A 25,101-nucleotide genomic window follows, 5' to 3' on the forward strand; every position below is an offset into this window, starting at 1 on the left:
CATGGACCGAATGGCCTCCTCCTGTGCCATAAAATACTCTTATGACTATACATGAAGAATGGTCTCTTGAGTGAAGTACCAGAGGGTGGCCGGCACGCATGGACAGGTATCCCACAAAGAGTCAGCACCTTGCGGCAGGGTGAGGGGAAGGGAGGGGAAGCACAGCATAAAGAGGTGGAGGACTTGGCAGAGGAACAGTTCTGAACATCTCGGGTATCATTACAGTCATTCTACTGTAAATAGTGTTGAATGGCACAGCTGAAATTGTATAAAGGATTTGGGGAAAGGGAGAAAATAGAATCACATAATAGCTGTTGTTAAAAAGCTGATCATTATTTTACGTTAGGCAGCCAGGCAAAATCCTGTCTAACCAACCCCAGTTATATCATTACCCAGCATCCTTGAAGGCACCATTCTTGAGGAACCACTGAAAAGTGATCCAGAACAGGAAAACTAATGTTCCTCTCCCTCGCCCCACGCATGATGAACCCACTTAAAGCACGTCTGTCCCAGCTATGGTCAGCTAACTCAGCACAGACCAAGGGTGGATTGTGGGGCTTTCTCATCTGCTTGCCACAGTACTATATTTGGTAATGTATTGTTGCAACAAGCCTTGGGATGGAAAGCCATTCCAACTTAAAATGTGCTTCAGTATTTTAAACTCTAATTATGCCTTGTGAGTTGTGGACCTCTGCTGGGAATTCCAGGCAGCTCGCTGGCGACGTGGTGAGCGACGGGAGCATAGTGGTAATGTTCCTGGGCTAGTAATCCAGAGGCCCGAACTAATGCTCAAGATATGAATTCATATTCCACCACGGCATGTGGGGGAACTTAAATTCAGTTAACTAATAAATCGGGAATAAAATGCTCATCTCATTAATTGTGAAACTACCGGATTGTCATAAAAGCCCATCTGGTTCACTAATGTCCTCCAGGGGAGGAAACCTGTTCTCCTTACCCGGTCTGGCCCACATGTGACCCCAGACCCACAGCAATGTGGTTGACTCTTAACTGTCCTCTGAAAAGGCCTAGCAAACCATTCACGTGTATCAAACTGCTACAGAAAAGTTGAAGAATAAAAAAACAGGATGGATCACCCAGCATTGACTTAGGCACCAGAAATGACAAAGGCACACCCTGCCCGGTGGACCCAGCAAAGTCCTGTTCACTAACATCTGTGGACTTGTGCCAAAATTGGGAGAGCTGTCCCACAGACTAGTCAAGCAAGAGCCTGACATAGTCATATTCACTGAATCATACCTTACAGACCATGTCCCAGACTCCTCCATCACCATCCCTGTGTATGTCCTGTCCCAATGGCAGAACAGGCCCACCAGAGGTGGCGGCACACTGGTATACAAGTCAGTAGGGAGTGGCCCTGGGAGTCTGATGGCATCAGGTCAAGCATGGGCAAGGAAACCCCCTACTGATTACCAACTACCACCCTCCCTCAGCTGATGAATCAGTGCTCCTCCATGTTGAACATCACTTGGAAGAAACACTGACGGTTACAAGGGCACAGAATGTACTCTGTGCACCTCTACTGACCGATCTGGCTGAGTCCTGAAGCACATATCTACCAGGCTAGGCCTGTGGCAGGTGTTGACTGGACTAACAAATGGGAAAATCCTACTTCATTTCATCCTCACCAATCTAGTTGTTGCACTTGCATCTCTCCATTACGGTATTGGTAGGGGTGACCGCCGCACAGTTCTTGTGGAGACGAAGACTTGTCTTCACACTACGCAGTGTTGTGTGGCACTACTCCTGTGCCAAATGGGATAGACTCAGAATAGATCTAGCAGCTCAAAACTGGGCATCCATGAGGCACTGTGGGCCATCAACAGCAACAGAATTGTATTCAACCACAATCTGTAACCTCATGGCCTGACATATCCCTCACTCTACCATTACAATCAAACCAGGGGACCAATCCTAGTTCAATGAGAAGTGTAGGAGAGCATTCCCGGAGCAGCACTAGGCATACCTAAAAATGAGGTGCAAACCTGGTGAAGCTAAAAACAGGACTAAATGCATGCCAAACAGAGGAAACAGCATGCTATAAACCGAGAAAGCGATCCCATAACCAATGGATCAGATCAAAGCTCTGCAGTCTTGCCACATCCAGTCGTGAATGGTGGTGGACAATTTAACAACTAACCGGAGGAGGAGGCTCCACGAACATCCCCATCCTCAATGATGGGGGAGCCCAGTGCAAAAGACAAGGTTGAAGCATTTGCAGCCATCTTCAGCCAGAAGTGCTGACAAATGATCCATCTCGGCCTCCTCCTGAGGTGCCCCCCATCATAGATCTCAGTCTTCAGACAATTCGATTCACTCCATGTGATATCAAGAAACAGCTAAAGGCACTGGATACAGCAAAGGCTATGGGCCCTGACAACATCATGGCTGTAGTACTGAAGACTTGTGCTCCAGAACTAGCTGCACCCTTAGCCAGGCTTTTCCAGTACAGCTACAACACTGGCATCTACCCGACAATGTGGAGCCCAGGTATGTCATGGCAAAAAAAGCAGGACCAGTCCAATCCGGCCAATTACCACCCCAACAGTGCACACTCAATCATCAGCAAATGATGGGAAGATGTTATCAACAATGCTATTGTGTGGCACTTACTCAGCAATAACCTGCTCACTGATGATCAGTTTGGGTTTCGCTAGGATCACTTCGCTCCATACCTCATTACAGCCTTGGTCCAAATATAGACAAAAGAGCTGAAATCCAGAGTTGGGGTGAGAGTGACTGCCCTTGACATGAAGGCTGCATTTGAGTGAGAATGGCATGAAGGAGAGCTAGCAAAATTGAAGTCAATTGGATTCAGGTGGAAAACTCTCCACTGATTGGGGTCATACCTAGCACAGAAGAAATAGTTGTGGTCGTTGGAGACAGACAACCCCAAGACATCACTGCACTTGTTCCTCAGGGAGCATTGTAGGCACAACCATCTTCAGATGCTTTATCAATGCCCTCCTCTCCAGCATAAGGTCAGAAGTAGGCATGTTCGCTGGTGATTGCACTGTGGTTCAGTACCATTTGCAACTCTCCAGATACTGAAGTAGTCCATGTCCGCATGCAGCATAACTTGGACAACATTCAGGCTTGGGCTGATAAGTGGCAAGTAACATTCATGCCACACAAGTGCCAGGCAATGACCATTTCCAACAAGAGAGAATCTAACCATATTCCCCTGATATTCAATGACATTACCATTGCTGAATCTCCCACCATTGACCAGAAACTTAACTGGACCAGCCATATAAATACTGTGGCTACAAGATCAGGTCAAACGCTTGGGAATTTTGCAGTGAGTAACTCGCCTCCTAACTGCCCAAAGCCTGTCCACCATCTATAAGGCACAAGTCAGGAGTGTGATGGAATACTCTCCACTTGCCTGGGTGAGTGCAGCTCCAACAACACTCAAGAAGCTCAATACCATCCAAGACAAAGCAGGCCGCTTGATCGGCACCTCATCTAACACCTTAAACATTCATTCCCTTCACCACTGGCACACAGTGGCAACAGTGCGTATCATCTACAAGATGCACAGCAGCAACTTGCCAAGGCTCCTTCAACAGCACCTTCCAAACCTGCGACCTCTACCACCTAGAAGAGCAAGGGCAGCAGATTCATGTAAACACCACCACCTGCAAGTCCCCCTCCAAGTCACACACCATCGTGACTTCACTGTTCCTTAACTGTCGCTGAGTGAAAATCCTGGAACTCCCTCCCAACAGCACCGTGGATATAAGTACCCCACATGGACTGCAGTGCTTCAAGAAGGCAGCTCACCACCACCTTCTTGAGGGCAATTAGGGATGGCCAATAAATGCTGGCCTGGCCAATGACATTCACAACCCAAGAACAAATTTAAAAAAAAATTTCAGGCCACTGGCATTGCTATCAGGGAAGGAAGCTGATCGGGGGAGGGTGCTGGCAGTGGTCTGTAGGGCTGCAGCAGAACTAGGAGAAGTACCACACTCTGCCCGGCTCCACATTCAGCTAAGTAATTCTTTCAATAAACATTAGCTGCAATCAGGGTAACACAGTTTTGCATCGGGGACCTCAAACAGGCAGTTGGCCCCTTATTTGCATTTGGAAAGGGCTTAATGCCTGCTTCGGGCACGTGTGCTGGCCCGGGACACCTTAGCTGTAGTATTTGATTCCGTAGCTCCAGTAATTTCTGCGCTTGTGTGTCGGTTTAGTAGCAAAATGACATCCGCATTGCTTCTGCCCACTTCCGGTACAGTGCATGGCAAATGTCATCTTGGTGAAGTCATTACGTGCATGCACTGGAAATATGCACAGTAGGCAGATCATGATGCGAGTCAGTGTATAACGCTGATTTGACACCAGACCTCCCATTTTGGACCTCAGTGCTCTAGTTAATGCCCTCTCTTAAACATACACGGCTGAACATGCATTCAGCAACATGAATGACCTCCCCACCAGCAGTATCCAGACATCAACAACAACCTGCAGGTTTAACGTTGATTACTTTCTACTAGCCCCGTTTGAGTTTGTGGAAGTACTTGGTGTTTGGTAAAGTCTGCAGGAATGTATGCAGGGAAGGCATAGCTTGTGACTGTAAGGGCTCTGAGAGCATCACTTGCTCCCAATCATGAGAGCTATAGTAGCAGTCTCCCTTGGGCTACAACATGAGAGGCAGAAGAGGCAGCAACTAAGAAGACAAGTACCTGTCCAGATGCCTCTTAATTGTTGCTACTGTTCCTGCCTCCACCACCACCTCTGGCAGCTCATTCCACATACCCAGTATTCACTGTGAAAAGCTTACCCCTTTTGATCCCCTTTAAACCTCCTCCCTCTCACCTTAAATCTATGCCATCTACTTTTTGTCACCCCTACCATGGGAAACAGACTCTGGCTATCTACCCTATCTGTCCTTCTCATAATTTTATATAACTCTATCATGTCCTCTCTCAGCCTCCTTCGCTCCAGGGAAAACAGACCCAACCTATCCAATCTTCTTTATAACTCGAGCCCTCCAAACCAGGCAACATCCTTGTCCATCTTTTCTGCAACCTCTCTACCTTAATCACATCTTTCCTGTAGTGTGGCGACCAGAACTGCACACACTACTCCAAGTGCAGCTGAACTAACGTTATGTACAACTGTAACATGCCGTCCCAACCCTTGTGCTCAATGCCTCGGCCAATGAAGGCAAGCATGCAATACGCCTTCTTCACCACCCTGTCTACCTGTGTTGCCATTTTTTAGGGAACTATGTACTTGCACCCCAAGGGCTCTCTGCTCAACAAAACTCCCCAGGGCCCTGCCATTCACTGTATATGTCCTGCCCTGGTTTAACTTCCCAACATGCATCACAACGCACTTGTCTGCATTAAATTCCATTTGCCAATCCCTTGCCCACTTTCCCAGTTGATCTATATCCTGTTGTAACCTTAGACAACCTTCTTCACTGTCCACTATACCACCAATTTTGGTGTCATCTGCAAACTTACTAATCATGCCCCCCACATTCTCATCCAAGTCATTCATATATATGACAAACAACAGAGGGCCCAGCATCGATCCCTGCGGCACACCACTGGTCACTGGCCTCCAATCTGTGTGCATTCCCATCAGTCTTTTTCTATATGCTGCCCCATCAAAGTCCTCATCTCAGTCCTCTGTAGCAGAACTCGTGCGCAACATCGCCCTTTTGGGAGCTGTCACCTGCCCTACCTTTTTCCCCCCTGACTTAGCTGCAGCCCACTTGTGCCTGGTGACTCACTATGTGCAGATCCCATCTCTATGCTACCCTGTACAGTTTGCGCAGTGCCAGCATCTGAATTGGTGACTGCAAGTGTCAGATCAAGTAATGCGGTTTCTTCCTTCTTCTCTTCTTCATCCAGTTATTTAGCCTCCTGCATCACTGCCTGATCAGGCTGCAGTTCTTAAGCTTAAAGGCATAAGGGCAGGATTGGAGTGAGGGAAGGGAGGAAACAAGAGGTGCGTGCATGGTTACACCATCTGCAGATTATAAATTATAACAAATTCCAGGATGAAGGTGAAGTGGGATGTGAGAAGATGGATCCAGCAGCAACATGCAGTCATGCTCAATGGTTTTTGCTTCATTTGCAGACATTCCAATGGTGACCAGCACCATCTCCTCCATTGGGGATGAACATTTGCAACCATGCCTGTCCCTCTGCCAGTTAGCTGCTGCTGCCTCCTACTACGGGCCTACTTGTCCTGCAAGAGAGAGGGAATTATGTGAGTGACTGTGGTGCAAAATGTTTGAGTGATGTGTCTGCCACAGTTGAACAGCTGGCAGCGTGTGCGGCTCACAGCAGTGCTAAATGTGTGAGTGTGAGGTTATGAATGTGAGGTATGACTCATGGTTAGTGGCGATTGGTGGTAGGCAAATGAAGGGGGTGTGATGAATGGAGCAATGTGAGGCTAGTGGTGAAGTTGGTAGCGTATGGCATTTAAAGATGCATTCACTGACCTTGACCACTTGTGTGAGGTCTTAAACTTCTTTTGGCACTACACAAAAGGCTTGGGGCTAGAATGCTGCCATTAACCCGCAACAGCTACATATTCTCAATGCCTTCTCTGTGTCTGTTTGGAGGCCCTCTTTTCCTGTTCATTTCCTGCACCAAGGCCTCTAGTGCGGCATCCAAGAACAATTTTTGCATGGTGTTCTTGGTCTTCAACTCTTCTTTAACCAGTTTCAGCACCTGCTGCAACTAGAATGGACCTTGCCTTTAAGAGATGTAGTCTGGATTTAAATAGTGCAAGCTAGCTTTAAGTGATGATACACTTGAATGTACATGGGCGCCCTGCTAAGGTGTGCAGCCACTCAGCCTCACGTTCAGCACTGGGCTACACTCCACAATCATTATAATTAGCAGGTAGCATGAAGTTTGCGTACTGCCTGCATCACTATGAACGGGTGTGGGATAATCGAGCATCACAATACTTGTGCTCCATTTCAGTGGCTGTCCAATTTAGCACCCCCCCCCCCCCCCCCTTTATTTCTGGCTACACAAATATGGCAGGCGAAGCACTTATGGCATGTAATGAGCACATGCTTCCTAATCACTGTGTTGGTGGCTTAGGCACCAGTTTGGCGCTGCATCTATTTTTCAGGCATTAATGAATTTCTAGGTCCAAGATTTGATATGAATCCTTTTTCTGGTTGTTGCATTTGTTCAAAGAATATTTTTGCAAAATGCCAGGAAACCTGTTTAATGTGCTTTTCCTGAAATATAGAAGTGATGGCCACACTGTGTGCTTAAACAATAGCAGGACTGACCCTATCCGCTCTTGGTATTTTTAGACTATAAAGGCAGTAAAAGAGGCTTCTGCTTTTGCCAGAATAGATCCTTATGATTGTTACCTGGAAGTGGAGCCTGGTTTGTCAGTTAATATATTTCTTTGATTTCAGAACATATTTTCGTATAAAATGAACAAAATATATTTCTGTAAATGATTCTTTACCCAGTATCATTACAGAATATTTTTAACTTATTACTGCTGTCTGGTCCATAAGAGAGACACCATTGTTTAAAATTAACATCCTGATGAATTCCGAGTCTCTGGTGTATGTGGTCTGTGACCCTGTATTCCTTTCAGCAGCACTTTCAGTGTGGCACTATCGCAGTAACTGTATTTAAATTCTGACAAGATGGTGTTGTCAGTAAGCATTTATACAGTGTGTAGTCATGTCTTAAAACGTCTTAAAGTGCTTGACGTACAATGAATTGCTGTTGAAATTGTGACTGTAGGCAAATGCAACACCTAGTTTGCATTCAACAAAATTCCATAAACAGCAATGCATTGAAAAATCAGTTAATCAATTTTTGGTTGAGGGAGGAATGTTGATCAGGACAGTAAGAAATTACTTTTTTTTTCCATAACAGGTGGCTGGGACCTAGGTTTAATGTTTCCTCTGAAGGATAGTGTAGCAATTCCTCAGTATTGCACTGTCCTGAATCCACAACCTTCTGACTCCGAGATGAAAGTTCTACCAACTAAGGCAAAATTATCTTGAGACTTGTGAATTTGGTGCATTCTGTGTTGTGGGTGCACACCACCTGGTTATGACTACTCTTAGCTGAAATAATCTGACTGCTTGTTCAGTCCCTGGAACCCTACTGAGCTCACAGCGATCTGGTTGTTGACTGACTGCCTCAGAGTCTTTCAGTCCTGGCCAAGCAACCCTGCTCCCAGACCATCTGGAACTGTTAGGAAATCAATCTTTTAACATTAATTGACATAGTCTCTGGCAGACCCCTTCTTGCCACATTTGCCCAGTTCTCTGATTAATTGTCTAATTACTACACACAGCGTTCTGAAATATAAATGTTATCTGTATGCTTTAGGTAGGTTTCAGTCATAATTATTAAGAGCAGTATGTTTCCCAGTTGTATGGCCCATATTGTCAACAGGTCCATGTGAGGACATTTTCCTGCTAAGTGATCGCATCAGCCTTTCACCCCACACCTTTGTTCCACTTATGTTTGTTTGCTAAGAACTTGAAGACCTGATGTATCTATTTGTTGTTCCCTACTTCAGAATTTTGTATTAGATTTAATGCAATTATTCACCACAGATTTGTGAGCTAAGATGAACTCACTCACCAGACTTGCTATTGATATAGCTTTCCCTGCTTTTTTCTCCATCATCAGTCTGGGGCGTGGCTTCTTGCTCTTGTCATGTTTCTTTGCAGCCTTTGGTTTTGGAACCTCCAGTTGATGTATAGATAGCTAATCAGGCATTGCATTATAGACAGAACGGATTGGATTAAAGCCATAGTGTCTGAATAGCATAGTACTTTCTACCCTGTTGTTATCGGCTGTTATGATGTGGAATGCACTGCGTGAAAGGGTGGTGGAAGCAGATTCAATAATAATTTTCAAAAGGGAATTGAATAAATACTTAAAAGGGAAACATTTGCAGGGCTATGGAGAAAGGGCAGAGGAGGGGACAGAGGAGGAAGCAGGGGCACAATGAGCCAAATGGCCGCCTCCTGTGTTGTATCATTCTATGATTCTACGTCTGCTCTTCAACATGCAGCAAAGAAATGAGCAAGAAGCAAGTTAAATTATGGGCCTTTCTTTTTGGAAGGTAGAATTTGGCTGGCAGAATGAGTTATACTGAAAGTAGATAATTCATAGTCATAGGGCTGAATTTTACCGCGGGCTTCGGGACCCTGATGTCGGGACAAAAAGTGGGTCCTAAGTTTGCACTTGCCGGCAGTGGGACTGGCTCGGCAATTTTACTGCAGGCAGCATCCTAATTGGCCGTCTGCGGGCCTGCCATCTAATTAAGGACGGCAAGGGAGATCTTGATATTGCTGGCCCAATTAGAAGGTCAGTGGCTCTGGAGCCTCAGCAGTGCCACTGGAAGAGATGCGCGCTGCTGAGGCAGGCAGGAGATCTCAGGGCACTTCCAGGTAAGTAAATTAAAAATGAAAAATTCAGGGACCCAGGGTCGGAGGGGAAACCCAGCTAGGATGTTGTTGGAGCTGTGGGGGTTGGCTTTCCTGCCTGCAGCCATGGAGCCTCTGGCTCTGATGGCCCAGTGGGCTGCTGCAGGGAGGCTTCCTCCGTGAAGCTGGTGGCCTCCCCTACTGTTGGCAAAATGCCGATGGCCCCGTAAAATGGCCCTTAATAGAGCCTTTAATTGTGCAAATCAGCTTCCTGCTTCCTTGGAGTGGGCAGCCGATTCGCCTTGCAGCTTGCTGCTGAGAAACTTTCCCAAAGGGGGAACTGCATCCAGTGCAGCTCCCCACTATTTAACCTGCCCCTGCCTCCCAGCCTGCTGCTGGGAGTTGGTAAAATTCTGACCATAGTGTCATTATGGCAAAGAAGTAGGCCATTCAGCACAGAGAGTCCATAGTGGCTCTCAGTCGCGCAATTCAGTTAGTCCTATTCCCCCAGTCTATCCCCATAGCCCTGCAGGTTTATTTCCTTTATCCAATTTCCTTTTGAAATCATCAATTGTACCACTTCCACCACCTTCGCAGGCAGAGTGTTCCAGGTCATTGCCACTCACTGCATTAAAACGTTCTTCCTCACATCCCTCGCTATCTCTTGCCAAAAACCTTAAATCTGTGTTCCCTAGTCTTTGTACCATCAGCTAATGGGAGCATCTTTTCTTTGTCTACCTTATCTAAACCTGTCGTAATCTTGTACACCTCTATTAGATTCCCCTCAACCTCCTTTGCTCCAAGGAGAATAACTCCAGCTTCTCCAACCTAACATTGAAGCTGAATTCCTTCATCCCTAGAACTATTCTGGTAAATCTCCTGTGCACCTTCTCAAGGACCTTCACATCCTTCCTGAAGTGTGGTGACCAGAACTGGATCACACTGCGGCACAGTGGCGCAGTGGTTAGCACCGCAGCCTCACAGCTCCAGCGACCCGGGTTCAATTCTGGGTACTGCCTGTGCGGAGTTTGCAAGTTCTCCCTGTGACCGCATGGGTTTTCGCCGGGTGTTCAGGTTTCCTCCCACAGACTTGCAGGTTGATAGGTAAATTGGCCATTATAAACTGCCCCTAGTATAGGTAGGTGGTAGGGGAATATAGGAAAGGTGGGGATGTGGTAGGAATATGGGATTAGTGTAGCATTAGTATAAATGGGTGGTTGATGGTCGGCACAGACTCGGTGGGCCGAAGGGCCTGTTTCAATGCTGTATCTCGCAATAATTCAATACCATATTTGTGGCCCAACCTGAGCTTTATAAAGGTTGAGCATAACTTCCCTGCTTTTGTACTCAAAACCTCTATTTATGAAGCCCAATATCCCATATGTTTTGCTAAGTACTCTCAATATGTCCTGCCACCTTCAAAGATTTATGTACATGAACCCCCAAGTCCTCTGTCCCCGCACACTCTTTAGAACGGTGCCATTTAATCATTATTGCCTATCCCCATCTCATCTGCCAAAATGCATTACCACACACTTCTCTGTATTAAATTCCATCTGCCACTTCTCTGACCATTCTGCTAGTCTGTCTTTGTCCTGTTGCAGTCGATTGGTATTATCCTCACTGTTTGCCTCACCTCCAAGCTTGTATCATCTGCAAATTTTGAAATTTTACTCTGTATTCCAATATCCAAGTCATTTATGTAGATCAGAAAAATGTCCAGAGAAATGGTTAGATCAACTAACAACCGTGACTAATGAGGTGGATTGGGGGATAGGCTTTTGGGTTCAATGTGATGAGGTCCAGATTGATGTGCAGCTACTTGTTAGGCGAGTAATTCTATTCTGAGGCCATGCTGCAGTTGGTGTTTGTACAAACCACATTTCTGCTTGATTTGTCAGACACCTTTTTTAAGGTAACTGATTAATTAGACATATTGTGCTAGAGGCACAACTGAGTCACTCTATGAATTATAACACTTTTGACTTTGTGAAGCCAATGGTAGAATCTGAGTGGATTTGGTTTAAGAAGCACTGCGTAATCAACCGGCAACTTCAAAGCTGCAAGTTAATCAAGGGATTCAGCTGCTGAAGTCTTGCTCTTGTAAACTCGGAATCCCATTTCTCAGGTTATTCTCTGATATCCATTATTATGCTATATATTTAACATAACATAGTTTGCATCTTTGAATTTAATATGAGATTAATAATGGGTGGATATTTTTAGAAGTATTAAATGGACACTGTCATTTTGCTTATGACAGGAGCCTGGACCTGCTAAAGTTGCAGTTACCAGTAGCAGCATGCCAAATGCTGAGAGGGTCCCTAGCACCAGGTCAACACTCTGGCAAGAACAAGAACAGCTGAAAAACAAAGAACTCCATGTTATCAGTAACTTGATGAGAAGTCCTTCACAGAACCAGTCTTCTATTGTCACTTCTTCTGGACCATCAGCAGTGCCTAAAGAAGGTTAGAGGATATAATGGGAAAAAATGGTGTGGAAGCAACATCAATGGTATTTTGGAATACTGATACGACAGGAGTATTAGTTCAGGCAATTATAGAGTGCAAGTTAGCTGTTTTTTCTTCTTTTGGAAGGTCTTTTATTCTTCCCTCATCTCCTGGAGCAGCAGTTTTTCCACTGGAGTGTGGTTCCATGGGGGTATGATTACAACCCCTGATAAAATTACTGGCTCCCTGATGAAATCTGCAGCTTTGTTTTATCCTAACATGCTGGCCATTGGCCAGAGTTAGCCTGAGGCCTTGCATTTTTGTATTGGACCCATTTTCCCCATCAACGTTGTATCGTTGATAGTTAGGAACAGGTTGATAACTGGTTTAAAAATCCCTAAATGTGCATCAGGATGTTTCTGGAATTTAATCAGCCAAAATTGAATAGCCTATAGACATAGAGCACTTGCTTAAACTGCACAGCTGCAGTTAAACAGCCTGAACACTTTAAATAAAAGAAGCTGCCAGAAATCCTTTTGGTAATAGTTATAAAAATGTTTGAGAAAGTTAAACCACCATGAAGTGATCACATAGGGTAATGGAACAGACAATCGGGTTAATTTCTAAGACATTTAATCATTAACAATATTAGAGTAAAATATAGAAACAGAGTTAGTTGATAGTCCCCTGAGTTCATTAAATCAAAAGCCATACATGAACAATCTGGATTATCCCCAGGCAGTGATAAAATTTCTGTTGACAGGTGTCTCAGTCCAAAATGAAGTTTTTTTTTAAGGAACAACTCGCCTCTGTTTTGATCCAGCTGAAACTGGTCTAGTCTCTTAGTACAGTGACATCATTGAAATTCCAGAGCTTCGCTCTTACACAAGCACAGATCTACTTCCAGGCTTGAATAAAATACCCAGACATCGTTGCCCTGTATTCTTGTTCACATGTCTATTGTTCACTGCTTTGTAATCCCAGCTTGCTGTTTGTACAGGAGCATTCGATTATTCATGCAATCTCTGCCAATATGTGAACTATACAGTGTGCAAGTAAAATTGATCGAATAATAAACTTATTCGAGTATAAGTATACCTAGGGTGGAGGGAGGTGCCTCCTCATCATTTGCTTTCAGTGATGGTGAGAATGTAAAACTCTACTGCTTCTTTTACTGCAATATATTATAAGTAGCATGTTATTACTGCCCACCTTTTGGGGGGGGGGGTCTGTATTATCGTCACACGCTGATTCTAAACATGTTCTATCTTCCACCTGAACAGCAGCCCAGGGTGTGGTTAATGGTAATGAGGTGGATGGCCAGCAGAATAAGCGTGTGGAGAGTGGCTACTTTTCCTTGGAGAAGCTGAAGCCCGAATCAAAGCAGCTCACCTCCCCTCCTAGAAGCAACACAACCAGCAGGTATAGTTCTCCTGAGAGTGGCATGGTCATACCATGCCACTCAAGCCTGTACAGCAATCCTTTCCCTCCTACAGGTAACCATCTCTCCATTGGCTCTTGTGTTAGCTCTTCCCAGAGCTCCTTGGACTCCGAGACCAGTGGTGTCACGCTGACGAGCATAGCAAGCTCAAACAGCAGGCTTGGGGAAGAGCCAAGCCATTCTCCAGCTACAAGGATTAATCGGGACTATGCCAGAATGGCAGATATCCCCAAAGCCAGGAAGATCAGCAACGAACAGGTTTTCCGAGCAGATGAGCGCCAGGAGCAGCGGTTTCGTACCTGCAGTCCTGGCAGAGTGGAGTTGGCACGCTTGTTTGGATTGGAACGAAGGTAAGAAACTGAAGGTGGTGGAAACTTATTGTGGATATTAAAATCTGGCTGACTCTTATTACATACCCATCCCTGTAGTGCAGTGTAGTTTCTGACCAGGGCAGGCACTGAGCCACTGTTTCTTTTAATTTCAGGTGCAAACTGCGTCTTAAAAGATTTGGCTACTGGAATACATCTTCATTAAATTACATTTATTTTACCAAGAATGTAGGAGGGATAGAAGGGTATATAATAAGTGATGTTCAAACATGGTGTTCCTACTTCCTGATGCTTTTGAATCTTGCATGTATTTTAGATTACAGTTTGTTGCAATTTCTGTAACCTTTTTTCAGATCTCCCTTTTCCATGCATCATTCTCTAATGAGAGGTTGGGTTGGAAATTTTTCCCAGTCTCTGGTCTTGACTATATTGAGGATGGAGGTGCTGTCCCTACATTGTATTGTATTGTATACCAGTGATTGCCATGTATCCTTTCATCCATTTTTAAGTCTGCTGGGTTCATTCACAACCTGTTCATGATACGGCACTGATATTCAAGGAGTATTATCTGTGCTGAGGCCATGATCTGTAAAGGAAAACATTTCTCTGCTGTTCAGACACTGCTTGTAGACTCTTGTTTCTTGGTATCAAACAAGCAGTTGTTAAATACATTTGTGAATTTTGCTAGTGCCATTGAGTGATTAAGAAAGCTTGAAGTTATTGACTGTTCGTTTCCATATTGTTACATCCTGCCATGCATGTTTCACACAGCAGATGGCAGGGTATCTGCTATTTTCTGGCCTCTGATTTGCTGCCAGTTCTCTGACTTTAGTTCAATTCATCGGTGGGTTTATGTTCTGATATAAAATTGCAATGCAAGCATGTACAGCGTATTGAGCTGGCTTAGTGATTGTTACTAGCTTGGATGATTTTTTAAATTGTAGCCTCTCTTTTTTTAACCAGAAGAGAAATTTACTGCTCATTGCCTCCCCATCCTGCAGGCCTCTTGGAGAACACTGACTTTGAGAATTGTGCGGTGCATGAAAGGCCTAATCTCTTTTTTTCTGAAACTGACTCTAACAGACCTACTGGAGGTTGGAGGCACTGGACAAAGAGTGTGACACACTGGTAGGGTTAGCCTTTCGCTCTGAAAACCTGGTAAGTATTAAAAGGCCTCCTGCACTGTACGCACTGAGGCCTTAGTCACAGCATTTTCACTTTACTTGTCAGGATAACCAACTTATGCCCACCATTAAAACACATGCAATAAATCACAGACCTGAGAGGTTGGGGCAAGATCGCATCACCAACAAAAACCATGAAGCTTGTATAATGTAAAAATTAACAGGAAAAACAAGCTGAAGATATTGCTGGTGACACTGAGCTGACATTGTTTTACCGATGGTGAAGAGTGTCACTTGCTTGGCAGGTTTTGCCTGATTCTCAACCTGAGGGCAATCACAATGCACTAACATGACTTCATAAGTGAATAACCTGACTTTCAAGCTCTGTTTAAATTGCCATGAAGGAAAATTCCTGTAGATCTTCACAACCTTTGACCTTAATTCCTCTGCTTTGAAGAAGCCCCTCAGGTGATAGTGCTGACTGAATCAAATTCCCCTTAAACAGGGTTTGGAGTGACTGACCTCAGTCAAAGGTCATTCTTAAATACTTTCTTGAAAAAAAACTTCTGTCTCACTGTTTTTATTTAATTTCTCCTTAACAATATTTTCATGCGCACAAAAAAAAAAGCTGATTCCTCATCCAGACATCGAGTAAAACTGGATAGTCAGGACAATCAAGTGGGATATTTAATACTTTAGCAATCCTTTCAAAGTCATTGTTAGCAGACATTGGTGCACGTCAGATATAATAATAAAAGATCCCTCACTCACTGATGGTAGTATGATCCTGGAGCTGTCTGATGTGTACATTAACCTCCATAAGTGAATTAGTGCCACTCCTTATCATGTTCAAATATTTTTGGAATGACTTCTGAGGGTTACATAATCTATGTGACAGCACAGGCCCTTCCTTTCTGTTGACACAAATGAAACAAGCTGTGCTGTCACTGCATCAAAAAGTGACAAGTGACTCCCCTCAACGAAGGGATCTAGAAAATAGGGGAGTGGGAAGGGGAAGGAAAAAGAAAAACTGATGTATTTTCTTCATACTGTGGATGTATCTCTAAAAGGAAGTTCAGAACAATGAGGCAGAACTTTAAAATCAGAGCTCAGCCATTCAAGGATTATGTCATGAAGCACTTATTCACGCAAGGGGTAGTGGAAATCGGGAACGCTTCCTCTCTTTCCCCGTGGTCCCCACCCCCAGATTAAAAGCTGTTGAGGTTGGGGGTCAATTGAAAATTTCAAAACTGAAATTGATAGGTTTTTTTGTTGGCCAGGAATATTAAGGGTTACAGAATCAAGGCAGGTAGATGGAGTTAAGTTACAGATCAGCCATAATCTAACTGAATGGCGGAATAAGCTTGAGGGTCTGAATGGCCTACTCCTGTTCCGATGTATGATTGGAGACTTGTATTCTCAAATTTCCTTGTTTACATTGTCAGTGGGGGAGAGGTGAATTTGGAGATGTCAATATAGGAACAAGTACACACATAAGGTATCTCCAGACATATGGTTGCTCTAAAGCTGATTTGTAACTTTCTCAATCTGATCACAGACCTTCACTGATGTCAGTGGAGAGTTTCATACAAGCCCAACCAAAATGGCAGCCATTAGAGCATGTGGCATTGCCAGTGACTTCTTCCCCACCCCCGCAACCAGAGATAGGAAGTGAAGCAGCAAAGCTGCCTGTGTTCAAAGCTAGCTAAGTGGAGATGGAGACTGACGGGCACCAACATACGGGCACCATGAGTCTGTTCTGGGTTTTCTTGCTGCCAAACTGGCTTAGAAGCAGCCAGGAAAGATATTACCACAGAGGCACAAGTCTACTCCTATCTTAGAGGAATGGGAGGTGGGAGGAGTATAAAGGGAGCTGGAGAGTTGGGTTTAGTTGGAGTACAAAAGGAACTGGAGGGATAGGAGGAACATTTTCCTTCACACCAGGATCTCAAACCTGCAGCAAGTTCCTTGCTTTCAGTGGTTCAATAGATAGAACAGACTACTTTCTAAATGGTGAAAAGCTATAAACTGGCAGTCCAAAGAGGCTTTGGGTTCTAGGTACATAGTTCATTAAAATGGCATGAAGGATTACAGAAGATAATCATAAAGGCTAATGGAATGTTGGCCTTTATAACTAGTCGACCAGAATACAAAAGGGTAGAAGTTCAGCTACACAAAGCCCTGGTTAGACCACACCTGGAGTACTTTGAGCAGTTCTGGGTACCATCTTAGGAAGGATATATTGGCCTTAGAGGGAGTGCAGCGTAAATTTATCAGAATGATATTTGGACTCCAAGGGTTAAATTACAAGGAGATCACACAAACTTAGGGTTGAATTCCCTGGAACTTAGAAAGCTAATGGATGATTTAATCCAAGTTTCCAAAATATTGTGAATAATTATCTGAAGAGAGAGAATTTGCAGGGTTATGAGGAAAAGGCGGGGGAGTGGGACTAGATCATAAGAAATAGGAGCAGGAGTAGGTCATTCAGCCCTTGAATCTGCACCGCCATTCAATAAGATCATGGCTGATCTGATTGTAGCCTTAACTCCACTTTCCTGCCTGCCCCCCATAAACCTTGACTCTCTTGTCGATCAAAAATCTGTCTAACTCAGCCTTGATTATATTCGACAACCCAGTCTGCACTGCTCTCAGGGGAAGAGAATTCCAAGATTAACCACCCTCTGAAAAGAATTTCCTCCTCATCTCCCTCTTAAAAGGGAGACCCCCTATTTTGAAACTGTGTCCCCTAGTTCCAGATTCCCCCATGAGGGGAAACATCCTCTCAGCATCTACCCTGTCAAGCCCCCTCAGAACCTTATATGTTTCAATCGATCACCTCTCATTCTTCTAAACTCCAATGAATATGACCCAACCTGCTCACCCTTTCCTCGTAAGAGAACCCTTTCATCCCAGGAATCAGCCTAGTGAACCTTCTCTGAACTGCTTCCAATGCAAGTATATCCCTCCTTAAGTAAGAAGACCAAAACTGTAATACGCAGTACTCTAGGTGTAGTCTCACCAATGCCCTGTACAGTTGTCGCAAGACTTCCTTACTTTTATACTCCATCCCCTTTGCAATAAATCCCAACATTCCATTTGCCTTCCTAATCACATGCTGTACCTGCATGCTAACTTTTTTGTGATTCATGTACAAGGACACCCAGATCCCTCTGTACCACAGCATTCTGCAGTCTCTCTCCAAGTAAATAATATTCTGCTTTTCTATTCTTCCCGCCAAAGTAGACAACCTCACATTTTCCCACATTATACTCCATCTGCCAATTTTTTGGTCACTCACTTGACCTTTCTATATCCCTTTGAAGACACTTTCTGTCCTCACAACTAGCTTTCCTACCTATATTTGTATCATTCACAAATTTAGCTACAATACACTTGGTCCCTTCATCCAAGTCATTAATATAGATTGTAAATAGTTGAGGCCCCAGCACTGATCCCTGTGGCACCCTGCTAGTTACAGTTTGCCATCCTGAAAATGCCCCATTTATCCTGACTCTCTGCTTCCAGTTAGTTAGCCAATATAATAGTTGAGTTGCTCTGCAGAGAGCCATCACAGACACAACAGGCTGAATAACCACCTCCTGTGCTGTAACCATTCAATGATTCTCTATGAAGGGGAACAGATAAGGTAGATAGAGGTAAACTATTTCCACTTGTTGTGGAGTCTAGGAGTAGGGGCATAGTCTAAAAATTAGAATCAGACCTTTCAGCAGTGAAATTAGGAAACACTTCTACACGCAAAGGGTGGTAGATGTTTGGAACACTCTTCCAAACGGTAATTGGCGCTAGATCAATTGTTAATTTTAAATCTGACATTGATACTTTTAGCTAACAAAAATCTATCAAGGGATTATGGGGCAAAGGCGGGTATATCGAGTTGGGTTGGGGATCAGCCATAGTCTTGTTGAATGGCGGAACAGGCTCAAGGGGCTAAATGGCTTACTCCTTTTCCCATGGTAATGCCAAATTTGGTGCACGCCTCCTCTAATAACATACCAATAATAGATTATTTTTGCTTCTGTTCAGTGGTAAACGAGTTGCTTTTGGAATGGTGCAGTGGAATGAAAAATCCATTCGTTCAGACAGCCCCAGGTAGTGAACCACCGAGATCAATTGAATGCTTTAATTGGGCATGGTTAATTGTACAGTAATTGAGTATTTAACTGTATTCCGGTGGTGTGCATTAACTGGGGATTCACTTGGGTTCCTATATATAGGAGCAGACTGAAACTGTGGTTGTTGATTTAGGAGGGGCATGTTTGTAATATGCGTCTCTAAATAAAAGTTTGTATGTGTGTAAAGATTAGGCTCCAGTTCTGTCCTTCACCGTCTGGCTATCTGGAGTAGAACAGGCATGAAAGGGTTAAGTGAAGGTTTCATTCCACCTTGGGCCACAATTTAATCTTGGTGAGATGTTATAGAACTGCTGCTGTTTATCACCCTGTAAAGCTATCTTTCAGCTCTTCTGACATATGTACTAACTATTGTAATTGAAGCTCAGCTGTACATGACTGCAGTGGTTTCCAATCAAATACCTGTGGTTATAAGACCACAGAGGTGGTCTGTGGTTATGAGGCCCCTGTGGTTATAAGACCACAGAGAAAAATTATGAATTCTGAAAGCAAAAACAGAAAATTATGGATAGCTACAGTAGGTTCATCAACATCTGAAAGATAAAAGACAGATTAATGTTCTGGGTGAGACCGTTCACCAGAACTGATCAAACATTGTTGTTACAATAGAGTGAATAGCTTGGTGATTTGTTTTCCCATGTGGTGTTGGGGCAGTATTACAGTTGTGTTTACGTTGCAAGCTGCTTTATTATTTATGTAGTTAGCTGATCTCCAGTAATAAGTCATAGAGTCATTTACGGCATAGAAGGAGACCACTCGGCCCATCAAGTCTATGCCAGCTCTGCAGAGAAATCAGGTCAGTCCCACTCCCCCGCTCTATCCTGGTAACACTGCAAGTTTATTTCCTTCAAGTGCCCCTCCATTTTCCTTTTGAAATCATTGCTTGTCTCCGCTTCCACCACCCTTGTGGGCAGTAAGTTCCAGGTCAATTATCACTTGCTGCGTAAAAGAGTTCTTCCTCACATTCCCCCTGCATTTCTTGCTCAAAACCTGCAATCTGTGTCCCCTAGTCCTTGTACAATCAGTTAATGGGAACAGTCTTTCCTTGTCTAATTTATCTAAGCTTGTCTTAATCTTGTACCCCTCTATCAAATCTCCCCTCAATCTCCTTAGCTCCAGGGAGAACAACCGCAGCTTTACCAACCTAACCTTGCAACTGAAATCCCCCATTCCCGGAACCATTCTGGTAAATCTCCTCTGCACCCTCTCAAGGACCCTTACATCTTTCCTAAAGTGTGGTGACCAGATCTGGACGCAGTACTCTAGTTGGGGCCTAACCAGAGCTTTATAAAAATTCAGCATAATTTCCCTGCTTTTGTATTCTACCTCTATTTATGAAGCCCCAGATCCCATATGCTTTGCTAACCACTCTCTCAAAATGTCCAACCACCTTCAAAGATTGATGCACTTGCACCCCCAGGTCCCTCTGTTCCTGCACACTCTTTAGAACTGTGCATTAAGTCTATATTGCCTCTCCCTATCCCTTCTGCCACAATGCATCACCTCACACTTGTCTGTATTAAGTTCCATCTGCCACTTGTCTGCCTATTTTGCTAGCCTATCTATATCTTCTTGCAGGCGATTTGTATCATCCTCACTGTTTGCCATTTCTGCAAGTTTGGTATTACTGGCAAATTTCGAAATTCTACTCTGTATTGTAAGATCCAAGTCATTTATAAATAGCAAATAAAGCAGTGGTCCTAGCATTGACCCTTGAGGAAAATTACTGTCTACTATCCTCCAGTCTGAAAAACAACCATTTACCACGACTCACTGTTTTCTGTCCTTGAGTCTCAATTTTCAATTAGTCATTTGGTAGTACAGAACTTGAATATTGCTGAAAATGGAGAAACATTGTCGAAGCTTTTCGTCATGCACTCATCAGGACAATCCGCAAGAATACCAATGTAAGGGAAAACGACAACTTTATATACTGTATGAGAAGAGAGTGCTGATTGGTTGGGAAGTGAACTCTGGTAGAGGTGTCGCCATGGAGAATGCACCAGTTTATGGTAACTGACAGTTAGCTGCCAAGCTTTGTTTGAAATTTAAACCAGGCAGCTTGACTCTGATTGGACAAGGCATTGCTCTCAGGAATGAACCAGCGAATGGCTGTCACTTATTTTGTTTAGCTGAAACAGGCGCAATGTTTGTACATGTTCTTTCTGTCTGAAAATAACAGAGCCCTGTGTATTAATATATGTAGCTTCCAGTATGCGCAAATCCGCCACACTGCGAGCCCTACTGACGATCTTAAATTGATTGTCAGTGTAATTTTCAGCAAACTCGAGCCTCAATTTTGTTAACCAGCCTTTTATATGGTACCTTGTTGAACGCTTTCTTAAAATCCATATAGACAACCTCCACCACATTCCCTTCATCAATCCTCTCTGTTACTTCATCAGAAAATTCAGTTACATTAGCCAAGCATGATCTGCCTTTTACAAATCTAACCTGGCTATCCTTAATTAACTCAAAATCTCTCCAAGTGCTTGTTGATTTTTTTCCCTGATTATTGTTTCTAAAATCCTATCCACCACTGATGTTAAACTAACTGGTCTGTAGTTGCTAAGACTGTCCTCACCCACTTCCTTGAATAAGGGTGTCACGTTTGCCACTCTCCAGTCTTCTGGCACCTTTACCGTATCTAGGGAAGATTGGAAGGTTATGGCAAGCCGTTCTGTTCTCTCCACCCCCACATCCTTTAGCAATCTGGGATGCAAGCCATTTGTACCAGGTGACTTATCTACCCTAAGCATAGCTAACTTTTCCAGCACTTCCTCGCTCTCAATTTTTACCCTATCGTTGCCTCTACTCTCTCCGCTTCTACCGTTATTTTGTCAGATTCCTCTTCCTTAATAAACACCAATACAAAGTACTCATTAAGTATATTAGCCTTGCCCTGTGTCTCTACACATATATTACCCTTCTTGTCTCTAATAGGCCCCACTCCAATTCTTACTACCCGTTTACTATTTACACGCCGGTTGAAGATTTTTGGGTTCCCTGTTATGTTGACTGCCATTCTATTCTCATATCCTCTCTTTGCCAGTCTCTTTAAGATTTTTTAAACATTTATTTATTCTTGGGATATGGGAGTCATTGGCAAGGCTAGCATTTATTCCCTATCCATATTTGCCCTTGAAAAAGTGGTGGTGGTGTCACGGACCTGTAATTATTTTTCTCCTCGGATTAAAAACAGTGTGTGTGTGCGTGCCTTTAAGACTTTGTTAAAAACAGTGCACCTTTAAGGGAGAGAACGTTCTGGAGAGACAGTGTGCCGCAGCTGCATTTTATGTTGCCCTGGGCAACAGCAGGAGAGAGAGAGAGGTCACATGGTAATGTTTCCATTTGGCTGCGAGTGGAACTGGCAGAAACCAGCTGAACCCAGTTAGTTCTGAGACACATTCCAGCGAGGCGAACTGAAGATAAAGAAAGCTGTTTTATTCTCCCTCAGCAAAAATTCTACCATGAGCTACAAGCCAAGTTAATTCCCTGAGTAAAGAAGAAAAGCTTTCTTTTTCAAGAAATCATTTGTATTGCTGTGCTCATCGTTCGAAGAACTGTTTAATGCTTGCTGCAGCCGAAGAGTTGAATGCCTATCTTCTGAAGGACTATTTTCATCAAATCCACATTAGAAGACTTCATCCATCATAACCTACAAAAACGTATTTTATTTATTCTTAAGAGACAGCTAATTTTAAAACCCTACCTTTTAAAAAACGGTTAACTTTTTTTTTGAATGTATGTGTGTGAATGGGGAGTTAGATTAAAATAAGAAGTTATAAGGTCTTTAGACATAGGTCTATCTTAATAGTGTTTAAGATTTAGTTTTTTTAATAAATAATTTGTTGTTGTCTCAAGACACCTGGTTTGTTCTATTTCATTCTGGAGGTTACTAGAGTGTTTAATTTGGCTGTTTTTCGATTGGGTGTGAAAGCTTAATAATATGTTGCGACCTGTGGAGTGAAATTGACAGTGCGTTGCTCCCGCCGCGGTCGTAACAAGGACTTACTTCTTGAACCACTGCAATCCAGGTGGTGAAGGCACTTCCACAATGCTGTTAGAAAGGAGTTCCAGGATTTTGACCCAGTGACAATGAAGGATTGGGGATATATCTCCAAATCTGAATGATGTGTGTTTTGGAAGTGATGGTGTTCGCATGCACCAGTTTCCCTTGTCCTTCTAAGTGGCAGAGGCTACGAGTTTGTGAGGTGCTTTCAATGAAGTCTTGGTGAGTTGTTGCAGTGCATCCAGTAGATAGTGCACATGGCAGTCATGGTGTGCCAACAGTGGAGGGAATGGACTATTATTTTCAACTATTGACATCAGAATCAAAAGCAGCACAATTTGTTTCTTTCTCAGCGTAGAAAAGGGAAAGACAACTGCTCTCAGATTAATATTTTTAACCTTAAAAGTGGTGAGGAGAGGTGACAATGATTAGTTAATGGTAATCAATGTACACAGTATGAAGATACAGTCTCGTATTGCTTCTGGCAACATTGTTTGTGAAAAGTTGTTGAACATTGAACCTGACTTGCCATTTAAATCAAATGAATTTTTTGGGTGCGTCCATCTTCTAGTTTGCATGTGTGGCTTTTACTGCGTGCACAGAACAAGGAGACAGAATCTTAAAATTAGAGCCAGGGTATTCAGCAGTGAAATCAGGAAACCTTCACAAAAAAGGGTAGTAGGAATCTGGAACTCTTCTCCAAAAGTCTGTGGATATTGAGGGATCAATTGTAACTTTCAAGACTAAGATTGAGAGATTTTTGTTGGCAGGGGAGAGACTATGATCACTGGCCTTTGATCTTGTTCCAGGTAAGTTTTGAGCAAAATGGCTGTAACCAATTCTAGAGCTTCAGGCTAGGGAGTGCGTAAAACCTTACGATGATGATGAAGGAGGTGCACCTGTTGACCGTACCTCCTTCATTAAGAAAATCCTTATTGATTGCTGTAGATTCCAAGCTGCAGACATCTTCTGCCTGCAGGACTTCCCCAACAGTGGATATTTCAACGTGACGTTCAAGAATGTGGTGGGATGCATTAAGTTCCTGAAGGTGTTCAAGGAGAGGGGAAACCAGGCGCCGCTGTTGATCCCCACAGTGGATCCACTCTTCCTGCTGCCGTCACAACGTGACCGGGTGGTGACAATCCATCTCTACAACCCCCATGATCCTGTCGTGGATGTACTCACCTTCCTTGCCAAGTACGTTGAGGTGGCCGGCAGGAGCACTGATGTCAAGGACCCATTTGGGATTTGGACCAGCAATCAGCAGGTCAAGGCCAACAGAGCCATCGTCTGCCCTCCCTCCAGCTTCGCTATCGGGGGAAGTCAAGGCTTCTTGGTCTATGCGGGGCAGCCCAGAGTTTGTTCTACCTGTGGCAAATCTGGTAATGTGACGGCCAACTGCAGCACAGTCGTCTGCAAGAAGGAAGGCCATCAGACCAAGGACTGTAAGTTCTGCAACCTGTGCGATGGGGCAGGTCACCTCTACAAAACCTGCCCCAAACTCTGCCTCAGTTATGCACAGGCGGCAAGATCCAAGGAAAGGCCGCGAGAAGAAACAGTGAGCACATCTGGTGTTGGGAAGGAGACCAGCAATCCTCCCCACAGCGAGGAAAGTCCATCTGAGAACGAGAAGAAAGGGGAGGCAGCTGCAACCAGCAACCCAATACCTACCCTGTTCCCGGAAACTCCTCCTCTACAGACAGAATCAATAGAGGAGGAAGCAGCAGATGGACAAACTGGTCAGTGGCGTGGTAAAAAGGAAAACCACAAAGAAGCTGCCTCCAAAAAAGGAACAGGTGACCACCCAAACCAGTGGCAAGAGGAGGCTACCATCTGAGACAGACTACGGCAGCTTGTCCTCATTGGATGAGGAAGGGCCGGCAAGACGGCACCTGCAAAAGAAGCGGCAGAACTCAAAGGAGCTAGAAGAGAAAGCCCCCCAGCTCTGGGGCACTGGAAGCTGTGACGGGCCCTGTGCTCCCCAACCCCAAAGCGCCAAACCCAGCGAGATGCTCAGTGCACCCCAGCTCCGGGAGACTGAGAGCAGCGAAGTGTCTTGCGCACACCAGCTCCGGGAAGCCAGGAGCAGTGATGTCTTCGAGGAGGAACAGAGAGGAAAGACACCACCAGCAGAGGACAGCCCATGTTTGCTGCCTACAAGACCACTGCCCCCCCC

At 44.2% G+C, this 25,101-nt stretch overlaps 1 protein-coding gene across 5 annotated transcripts in view; it reads left to right on the forward strand.

The window, feature by feature from the left end:
• Positions 1 to 25,101, forward strand: part of LOC137383313 (myosin phosphatase Rho-interacting protein-like) — a 334,034-nt gene that overhangs the window by 200,941 nt on the left and 107,992 nt on the right. For 3 of the 5 annotated variants that reach the window (XM_068055969.1, XM_068055968.1, XM_068055970.1), the window contains exons 6-7: positions 11,679 to 11,883; positions 13,149 to 13,656. In XM_068055969.1, coding sequence (XP_067912070.1) covers positions 11,679 to 11,883; positions 13,149 to 13,656 — 713 coding nt within the window. The remainder of the gene's footprint in view (positions 1 to 11,678; positions 11,884 to 13,148; positions 13,657 to 25,101) is intronic. The other 2 variants (XM_068055971.1, XM_068055972.1) reach the window with 1 other exon arrangement.

This window comes from Heterodontus francisci, chromosome 24, assembly GCF_036365525.1.
Source record: "Heterodontus francisci isolate sHetFra1 chromosome 24, sHetFra1.hap1, whole genome shotgun sequence".
Taxonomy (NCBI): Eukaryota; Metazoa; Chordata; class Chondrichthyes; order Heterodontiformes; family Heterodontidae; genus Heterodontus; species Heterodontus francisci.